The sequence below is a fragment of the Phaethon lepturus genome, unplaced genomic scaffold (assembly GCF_000687285.1).
Source record: "Phaethon lepturus isolate BGI_N335 unplaced genomic scaffold, ASM68728v1 scaffold2629, whole genome shotgun sequence".
Taxonomy (NCBI): domain Eukaryota; kingdom Metazoa; phylum Chordata; class Aves; order Phaethontiformes; family Phaethontidae; genus Phaethon; species Phaethon lepturus.
Window position 1 is genome coordinate 52,659 of NW_010561064.1, and position 10,948 is coordinate 63,606.

Consider the following 10,948-nt stretch of genomic DNA (forward strand, 5'->3'; position numbering starts at 1 on the left):
AATAAACCAGAGTTGCCTTACTGAGGTAATGTCTATGAGGTAGCGTGTTGGTCCAGTAATGATGATGGGTTCACTCCAACTGATATTAATACTGTGGGAAGATGTAGCTAAAACAGTCACATTTTCTGGAGGACCATCTGGAGCTGTAGAAAAAAATATGCATGTGAATCATGACCAAAGAAGTTCACAACAAATAACCCAGTAATTTTAGTAGCAAGTAGAGATTATTTTCACTTAAAAAAAGACCCCAAACTTTTTCATACATGTACCATTATACACTGCTTAAATAATTATAACATTTTTTCTTTCTTATTTATAAAGCATACAGTGGGACTTAGAAGCACATCTTTCATTGCAATTACTACAAATTTTCTAGAGTATGAACTGCCTACAACTTCATCTTAAATTGAAATTATAGAGTTTTTAAATTACAAGTTATTTTGTATGTACTCTACATGACACAAGCAAAATATATATACAACTTTTTAGACAAATAGGCAAGCATAAGATATTCATTTATGCTAAATGAATCATTGAAAGAACAAGAAATTGTGAAAATGTAGGTCTTCTGCATGCTAGAAAAAATTTCCAGCAGTGTTGGAAAGTACTAGTACAAAGAATTTTATACAGAAAATAAATATTTCCTAGTTTCATTTCAACTTACTCTTAACATGTTGAAAACTGTGGAAAACACACAGAAAAAAAGTGATAGGAATTGTAAGCGGGCCAGAACGTTCATATTAAGAAATGGAATTTTCCTAAAACTTCCTTTTGTCAAGGTGAATTAACCTAGTTATTTCTTATTAATGAATAAAAAAAATCATGAAAACAGAATAACAACACAGCAGTTCTCAGTAAGTGGCATTACTTTTTCATAATGACCATGGTAAATTTCAAGAAAATAAAATTTGGAATAGTAGTGATAACAGATTTGTAGGTAAGGCCAGAACTTGGCTGCATAGTGCGTTTGTTTTTTGTCTGCTACAACAGGCAACTGTGATACATACCAGTAAACAGCCTGTTATAGAAGCAACAACAGATTTGTTTCATATTTCCAGAATTTGGCTTCATAGTGCCTTTTTTTAATCTACCACAAAAAAATACAACTATGATTAATGCGTATCAGTGAACAGTCTGTTACAAAAAACGATAAAAGTGATCATATCTAGCCTAATCAGAAGATGCAGTCTCTTTTCTCAAACATGATTAATGATTATGCATTTTTTCACCATCAATCATTAGGTAAGAGGGGTTAATGAGGAAAATTGGAGTGTATACAAGGCTACTTAGTTTTTCAGGTAGAAAACAGGTTAGGAAAAGGAAAAATAACATGGAAAGAGGTATTAGCGGGGAAAAATAAAATTTTGCACTTTGAAGGTGAAAATTTTTCATGATGGCTGCAGAATAAAACAGGAAGATTTGGGAGTTGATAAGGTGCTATGAAGAGTTTAGGGTATTGGACAGAGAAGGTAGTTTGCTGTGGTGGGATTAGCAGGAATATAGTAGACTTTGTAGGCAGAATCAAATGCAGCCATTGGAAGCAGTCCCCCAAAAAAGTGAATAGCATGGAACAACTGAATGAAGAACATACATAACAATGAGTTATGAAAGTACATGAGGGAAGGTGAAAGGAGACTGCTCAGAGAAGGCTGTTGAGTGGGGTGCTAGAACATATACAACAAAATATATGTTCCCTAAATACTAGAAATAGTGCAAATTAAGCTTATTTTGCAGGTAATGATGTCAGACTTGTTGCTCAAAGAGTGTCTTTGAGCGTCAACAATGCTTTCTGTAACTATGGCAGTGGTATTACCTTTAATGTCAGCTGAAATTTCTGAAAAATAGTATAAAACTGTATATATATAGCTTCTTCAGTCTTGGTTTCCAAAAAACCAAAGTTTCCAAAGACAATTTTCCATTCCTTTTTAATAGCATTAACGGAGCATTTAGTCTCTCAATAGTTTTTTTTTCAGAAGCCAATTTATGTTTACGCAATAGACAACACTGGTGTGAAATAATTTTAAAGTATAATCTAATCTACAAATTATCCAACTTGAAGTTATTTATATGGATAATTTCCATATACAGTTTATTTGATGCATTTTTAGATTTTTGCAAGAAAATTCTAACTGAGTATGCCTTATTTAAGACACTTATCTAAAATACATCTAAGCGTTAATACCTGGTTTATTTTCATCATCAAAAGCATGATATCAGACATTAACTGAATGATACTGAATTTTAGGAATATTTTCTGAAATAACCTGTATAATTGGAAAGAAAACTAAAAAATAAAATGTGTCTAACATGTCTCGTGTCTTACAAAACCCATCTCTTTAAAAACTGTGTTTGCTTCAGCGGGTAACTGCCACATTCTGATTTAGGTTTGTTTGTGAAATGAATCTAGTCAATACGAGGCCATGATATCACTATACCCTTTCTCTTATAAATCACAGCAATTTACTCAGTAGAAATGACCCAGTCTTATTCTCTCATTCCCCCATAATCCAATCACTTCCTCTCATAAGCACTTTTCTCCTGGTTTTCACAATAATGCATTTTCTGTAACTAATAACCATCATTTCCTGATTATCATGCTTCTATCCTTGCACAGGAATGTGGGTCTTATGGAGGTCAGGGTCATCTTTCCCATCCATCTGTGTCCCGATGCTAAGGCAGCAGTTAAGTGTGTTAGCTTGAGGATAAGTCTGGATAGCCCATCATTTAGCATAATCCTCAAAAATAAGACTGAATACTTCAGTCTTCTGACAGAAATTCATGTTTGCCAGTTTGGTTAAGACCAGCCCTTTTTTCTTTTTCCCAAACAAACATTAAGTGTGAGGTTCAGTTACTTCATTTTATAATCACCTAGGTTACTTTTACCTATATTTAAGTATTTGTATCTTATATTAGGCCGTATTTACTTTCCAATGTTTAGTTCTGAGAGAATAAAAGGAACAAAAACCCCCAAGATCTCTCAGGTAAAAATCTGCCAGAAGAAAGGGAATACAACAAAAGATATACAGAAACATTTCTTTAAGTATACCAAGCAACTGGTTATCAGCAGGGATAGGGGAAGAAGGTGCTGAAAAGAGAAGCACAACCCTCTGCCCCATGCATCTATGTCCTAGCCTTCATGGGACATTCAAACATCTGGGATTTTCCTCTGTATCTCTGTATATCCTGGCATTAGGAGACTTGGCAGTGCACCAAAAAGCCTTGCACTGTGTAACCGCACGAGATCCAACGTGAGGTCAGTGATCTCACTGCCATTCATTTTCCACCTAACACTGACCCTCCAAAGTGATTTTTCTCAACGAAAGCACAAGTTTGACCCATCTTTTTCTCCGTATAAATGTAAAAGGGAAATATGGGGTACGTGCAGGTGTGAGGGAACAAAGTTTCCCCAGCTATGGAAAACATTTCTTGCCCTTTCCCTTACTGTGACACAGCTCTGTGATCTTCTGTACTGGTAACTACGTAAATCTAGGTTATGTTGAGAATATTTCATCTTGCAGAGTAGATTTGGCTCTTGGGTAATCCATCAGCTAAGCAATAACAGTGCCATCAAACTACTTTATGAGACAGCAGGACAATTCCTGTGAGAATAATCTGCAAGACAGAAGGCTGAATAGTTTATCTGTGTGATGTGAGAACCAGGCTGTATTGAAAAACCTGTAACATTTTCCATGGAGTAATGCTATAACCACTTTCAGTACAGAGTACAGCCGTTTTTTGTTTGAAACTTGCAAATGAGTTAAAGAATCTTAAAAGAAATTCCTGTAGCCTTAAATTTACTTTCATTATGAGCAACTGAAATAAATAAGATCCTTGCCTTAGTAACTAGATATTCAGAATTGTTAGGTATTTCTGCTTTAGCACAACAGTCAAATACTCAGCATTTGTAAAGAATATTTAGTGTTCCTGTTATGTAATTTTTACTGTTGTTGAAGTTTCATCTCTTTCTATTCTAGGAACTGAGTCTAACAGTTTTCAGCCTAAATGCAGTAGCTTCCTGAATATAAGTATAAAAACTAGTATTTTCCTTAGGGTTGAGAGAAACAAAAATTTCTGAGAACCCAATTACTTCTGAAGAGAAATCATTTGACAATTATTTCACAACCAAGGTAACTTTGCTTTTCTCAGAAGCAATGTCTTACAGAGGCTTTTCTTGAAAATCAGAAACAGGGGCTAATTTCTGCCCTCAAATCTGCAAACACAACTCCCATTGATTTTATGGGCTAAGTACTCGGGCTATTTGACATAGCAGCTAAGCACCCTTAAGCCCTAACAGACCTTGTATGTTGGCTGTGTACCAGCAGGCTAATCCAGAGGATGCTTGGCCCAGTCCACGAGGGAAAGGAGAGGGGGATCAACACCTGTTCTCTGGATACACTCCGCGAGGCTGCCCAGAGTGCCGGGTCAGGTATTTGTGCATCCTGAATTCCTCTTCCCTGCAACAGGCAGGACCCTTTGCAAAAGAAAGAGGGGAACTAAGGTTCTTTAGTCTGTCTGACAGTATTTCTAAAGACTAGTCTTCGGAAAGTATGAGGTCAGGTAGCTAGAGACCTGCCCTTGCTAAAGCTCAGCCACTGCTCAGGGATGCTCCCAGCGCTGCTGAAGCGTACTGGAGCTGCCAGCTGGCTACCCAGCTGTGACATGTCGCGTTCCTCTTTTCTTCCTCCTCAGCTGATTGCCGTTACCCCAGGAAAAAGACCGGCGCCCAGCCATGATATCTGGAATAGTGCCCATGCTTCTTTGAGTCACGGCAGTGTGTTTTATAGGCAGCTCATCTCTTGATGTGTCACTGATTTAGCTCACAGAAGATTTGTCACTGCCCACTTCCCTCACCACCGACATGGCCCAGCAGCCCCAGACACTCGGGCTGGAAGAACTGGTGAAACTTTTTTAACTTTTTTACCCCACCATCATTCGTTAAACTAGCTAATAGAGCACGCAGAGGACCTACTGCTGAGAACAACGCTGTATTAGCATGGAAAGGGCTTGTGCGGTCCAATGAGATTTTTATACTTTTAACTACCATCTCCTCAGTGGGATTGAGAGGAAACTAGTTCTCTCCTAAACTAAATTATCACTCTCCAGAGAGGACATCGTAAAGAGGATCCTACCTTCATGTGATTATATGTGTTTTGGTTATCTGCCTCTCTGTCCAGTTTAAATCCCTAACTTCCCTAAACTCAGCAACAATTTTTGGATGATAAGTATTTGCATATGTCAGCAGCTGAGATCTATCCATCTAATAGTAAGAAACCTCCCCAGAGCTGTTGTCTCAAGAGTTGCACAAATTCTGTTAGCTATTTTCTGCTCCACCTGAGGTTATATGCTTTTTTGATGATTTTTTTTTCCACTTTCATTTAAAACATTGCATTAATTTCTAGGCATAGTATCCCCATAAGAACCACTGGGCAAAGAAGTAAGTGCATGTGAGAATGACTCTGCAGCTGATTCTAGTACCTCTCAGTCCAAAGGACTGCTTCTATGCTTTATGTGAAAAATGGTCTATTCTGTGATGTTCACTATCGTGGTGTCCAATTCTCTTTGCCCTTTGGGGCTTAGACAATTTCTCATCTGCAAATGAAGATGACACTATTTCCTTACCTAGTAGAAAGATTATGAGGTATTTGAGGACAGATGGCTGTATTACTGTACAGAGAGTGCATAGATACTATGAGGATCATTATATAAAAGCCTCCTGGACTCATATCACATGACTGTACAAATATGAATGGAACAAAGTAAGTATGTGGACTATTGAATAGTCCTTAGTACGCAGCTGTTTACATCCTTGGTATCCCTATTATGATTACTTTGGAAGGGGAAAGGAGTGAAGGAGCTGTGATTTAGTCAGGTCACTCATAGTGGTTCTCAGTTGTTCTACATGGGTCAGAGGCTGGATCTCAGATGTGCTCTGAACTAGGCGGGCTATGGACTGGGAGGGAAGGTCATATGTCAACATGACAACTTCGTAAATAATTTATGCTTCACATCCCCTTCTCTCAAATATCTAGTGATGACTTATCTGTGACAACTAACTCTTCTCTTGGAAACCGAAATCCTCAGCTGAGGCATGACAGTCCCAATATGTGGCATGACAGTGCTATATGCCTACTCTGATTTGTAATCTCTTTAGCTGGATATGTTATTGGAAAGAAATCTGAATCTCTCTGAAACAATTGCTTAAATTCTATTACCAGGAATGTACAGCAGAATTTCAGAAAGTGTTATGACATTAGGGAATAGACTTTTAGTCAAAGAATTAAAAAAAGGACTGCTTTTCATTGACACATCCCACATGTGGAGATGGATTGAAAATGGTGTATCAACCCAAAGTAGCCAAAATTCAGACTTAACAATTCTAGATGCGGAGTAGAGCTGAGGAATGAAATTGCTGTTGGGTAAGCAGTAAACATACTAGAGCATCCAAAAGGCATTAAAATCTGAAGTAGTGTCAAGTATGCATACCAACCACATGATTTATATAATGATATTTCACACATGAAGACTTGCAATAAATCCTTATTGACTTCATTAATATTATAGGTCTATGAAGAAATAACTTCTACCAGGTGTTCTTGCTTATTTAGGCAAACATCACATTGTTACAGAAAACATCCTTACTTACAGCCAGGAAGTGTTTGCGTAGAGATCCAAGGTGAAGAATTGCCGTAACCAACATTGGTACTGGCAGCAACTGCAAATCTGTACCATCTGTATTTTTTCAGTCCATACACTGTCTCTTCTATCCAGTCATCCATCACATTTTCATATAAATATTGATGTATCTCATATTCAATACATTCCTTAGTTTCCCAGTCACTGCAGTGGATGGACTGTAGCTGTGTGGTAATCTTGTAGTTTTGAAAGTAGCCAAGGATAGATTTCGGTGATCTCCAATTCAAGGTCACACTTGTTGATTGCACATTGGAAAAAACAATATCCCTGGGAGCACTAGGAACTACAAATTAAAACACTTGTAAGGTATCTTCATTTGAATGAAAAGTGATTGCGACTATAACCCTTTTATCCAGTGTTGAAAAAGTATTTTAATAAGCATGTCTAAAGACCAAGATTCAATTTCTTATGGTTAACAGGGAGTAATTCCATTGGTGTAAATCACACCGTACATATATAGGTGGCGTACATGTACTATAGTTTTTGAAATAAAGAAAAATACTTTTAGCTGTGGCATGCATGGCCAGCTTTGAGAGGTGTGACATTGCTGTTGCCACATTTGGGGCTATGTCTCAACTGGGGGGAGGGAGTATCAGCAAAGTTATTTTTGGCCTACCCATAGCATCTTTTACTGCTGTTGCTAACCGGGATTCTTCACCTCTCACTTAGAAATACTCATTTGTCTCCTTCTCTCTTGGTAACATATGAAATCCTCAAGCAACACCTCAAGGTTTCATAAGTGTCCTGTTTCACCTTCTGAATGGAAATTACCAATACATGCAATGTGTTTGTCTATCTTTACATAGGTGCTGTTAATTAAACAACAAATTAAAAGAATGCCAACAGGAAGAGCTAAATAGTATGGCAATACAAAGCAAAAAAAAGAAACTTTTCATAAACTTTGCTGCCATGTATTTATATACATACATATACGTGGGTATACACAGGTTATATTCATGTGCATGGAGACAGAAGTAGTGTGTGGATGTACATACATACACACATACATGCAAACACATTTATCCATATCTATATTAAGCCAACAGTATACTCCCAGCTCTTGCAGACTGGATGCAACATATGGTTTTGTGCTATATCACATAGTCATACAGTAAGCTAATATTATCTCTAAGACTCTGTAAGATAATACTAATACTCTCTGTGGCAAAAACTGTGCAGAGAAATCAGGTCAGAAATCATTTTGTGCACTTAGCTTTAAAGAGTGCTTTAGAGTCTTTGGGGGAAGAAGTATCGCTGGTAAAAGAAAAACACATGATACATCCTCAGACTGAAACTGAAGAAGCCCCAAGGCTTACATAAAGAATAAAAGGATCCCAAACCAACGTTACTGGGGAAGAAAGAGAAAGCCCTCTGGCTTTTTTTCAGCCTCGTGGGAATATCTGATCTCTGCTTTCAACTGCAACAATTTGTTTATAAAAATCATCACAATATAACAAGCTGAAGCCTCTCCACTAAATATGAATATTTAACAAGAAATGTAAATTCTGAGTGAAACAAAGCTGTGACGATAAAAAGGCTGAGAAATTCAAATCCCTTCAAATGACCCCAAAGCAGGTGGAGCCTGCAGGAAAGGGGTCAGCCACAGGAACCGTGCGTGGGCACTTCTCCTGTCCTTCCACTCCGCTCTCATGCACGCGTACTCAATATCACAGCATGCAATAGCCCCAAATGCTCCCACCCTGCTACACACTAAGTAGACACAGAACAAGAGCAAACTGTCTAAGAAAAATGTCTTTGCTAGAGCTGACTTTCAGCGTCATATTCCATACTATCAACACTAAAGTTGTTTTGCTCTGTTGTTATTAGCATGAAGAGAAATATAGGAAGAAGTAAATAAAAAAAAAACAGGCAATAACCTTCTTGCTTGATCACAGTTTTGGAGATGTAATACTCAGTTTGTCTACTTTCAAAAAAATAAACACTGCAGTATTTTCATATAAGCTCTATAAACTATACTTTCTACTTGAGTAAATTACAGGAAAGGGCTTAGTTTGACCATTAGTTAAAGGAAAATAAAGGTAGAGAAATGTTCAATGGTTACTATAAAAAAATCTCTATTTTTCTTTAAAAAATAGTCTATTGTAATATAAGCTATTAATATCTTTTAAGATACTGCAAAGAATATTAATCTTACATGCTCAATTATGATGATGATAATAAAATGTGGGATAGAATGGATAAAGCTATTTAAGTGAAATAAAAGTCACCCAGTCTCACTCTGAACTTGAATTAAAGTGTTTTTAAGATCCAATATTTTATATTTCAGAAATTTAAAAATTAAGAGTCAATTCCAACGACATCAGAACAGATCAAAATTAAAGGAATTTAAAAAAATTCAATCCTCCTCACTTAGAGGAGATGACTCTTTTTTTTTTAAGGAATATGACCTCACCTTCCCAGGCACACAACTCAGGAACTTTTGCTGTGATAGGAACAGCTAGCATTGGCCAGTTATTGGCAGGAATAAAAGTGTGAAAGTATGTAACATGGCGATGGAAACAACTGGCTCTGATGCCTCTTAGTCTACCATTACTAACTTCCATCTGCTGAAAACTGACTATTGGACTATATTGCCATTTAAAGGAAAGACTGGACTAAATACTGAAACAGGGGCTTGGAATAAAGCAGATAGATAGATAATAACAGGTTGCTTGCTGGGTGCCAAGAAGAAGGTGGAAATATGTACCTTCACTTGCTCAAACGTGCAGGTGGTCGAGCCATGGCTGGCACAACTGCAATCTCAGCACCGAAAACAAGGTAGGTTAAAGAGGCTAGTCACAGGCAGAAAGAGCAATTGCCCATGTTCTAGCCACCACGGTGGGCTTTCCTTCTCAAGGAGAATACACTGGCCCCTCAGCTTAAAGATGGATGATGCCATCAAAAAGAATCGAGAGCTAGAAATGCGGCAATAAAGATGGAAAAGATGCTTGGCAATTTCACAAAGCTAGAAATTGTATCAGGGAAGATAATAGCGGCTCTGATTTGTGGGCTCTCACTCAGACCAACAAAAGTCTAATGAAGCCAGCCTCCGTGAGCTCTCCTTGTATTTGGTGGAAAGAGACAAACCCCCGAGAGCAGGGAAAGAATGGGGTGTGGGAAAATGATGTGTCTCTTTACGTCTGTCCCCTAGAAAAGCGTCCTTTTTCTCACTGACTACAGATGGAGCCCATACAAATTACTCTCACAAGACTGAAGACAGTCTCTGTGATTATCCCGGCAAGTGATACTACATCAAAACCACCATTTTGAAATAGAAGCTTGCAGGTGTCAAGATAACAGACAGATTAAACAAGTACTTCTTTCATACAAAAACTTTTATTTCTATTTTATGTTGTCAGTTTTCCAGTTTACTAAGACCCATATATGCATAATATTTCTAGCCTATGAAAGAAAGGGTCAGTTGGCAGAAGACATAGGAAAATTTTCTCCGCCAGGGCCTAGACATCTTTAAAATGGAATCAGAGCCTTAAACATTAGTCAGTTTAAAATCTAGTTCATTTCACGCCATTTCTTACATAAAGAAATGAAATAAAAATGGTATCCCTCCTTAGAACAAATGAAATTATACGATCTGAATCCAGAGCAAATCAGAGGTTTGCTCCGAGGGCCAGAGTGAGGAGCAGTGACACCCAGTGGCACAGTGTCCCTTGCATTTGATGATTGTGTTCAATGAGACAATTTCAAGACAACTATGCTATTGGGTTACAGATACAAAGAGGATTACAATTACTCTAGCATGGAGAATCAGATTTCCATTCCTTAAGAATTACTAAAATTCCCCCAACTTTTTCTGTCCACAGATGGTACTGATTTGAACAAACCATTCCATGCTTCCTAGAGTAATCATGCAGCTTGTTTAAATTTTCTAAACATGACTCAACTACGATGAAGTGATCACTGTTCACACTAAAAGCAATTAAAGCCAAAAATTGCATCTTCGTGAATTATTCTTTCAGATTAAATTGGAACTGTAACAAAGACATGTGTCTGCTCTTATACACTGCTTCTTTGACATGTACCTAACAGGAACTTTATTATTCCTCCTGGCTTCCAGAAAGGTGTACGTAAAGAAAAGGCATGAAAAGGCTGTGGTTGTGGTGGTGTAGGACATTAACTGTCTAGGACTGTGCCTGATTAGCTAGGTGGAATTCTAGTGCTAATCCCATAGTTAAATTTCCCAGGCATCACAGGTAGGATCCCCTAAGTCTCATCATCATATATCTGACAGTCTTTC

General features: G+C 37.6%; 1 protein-coding gene across 1 annotated transcript in view; it reads right to left on the reverse strand.

The window, feature by feature from the left end:
* The window catches only part of PTPRQ (protein tyrosine phosphatase, receptor type, Q), a 131,389-nt gene that overhangs the window by 46,255 nt on the left and 74,186 nt on the right, over window positions 1-10,948 (reverse strand). Inside the window, exons 34-35 of the mRNA XM_010293847.1 lie at window positions 6,644-6,976; window positions 22-143 (exon numbers count right to left, since the gene is read on the reverse strand). Coding sequence (XP_010292149.1) covers window positions 22-143; window positions 6,644-6,976 — 455 coding nt within the window. The remainder of the gene's footprint in view (window positions 1-21; window positions 144-6,643; window positions 6,977-10,948) is intronic.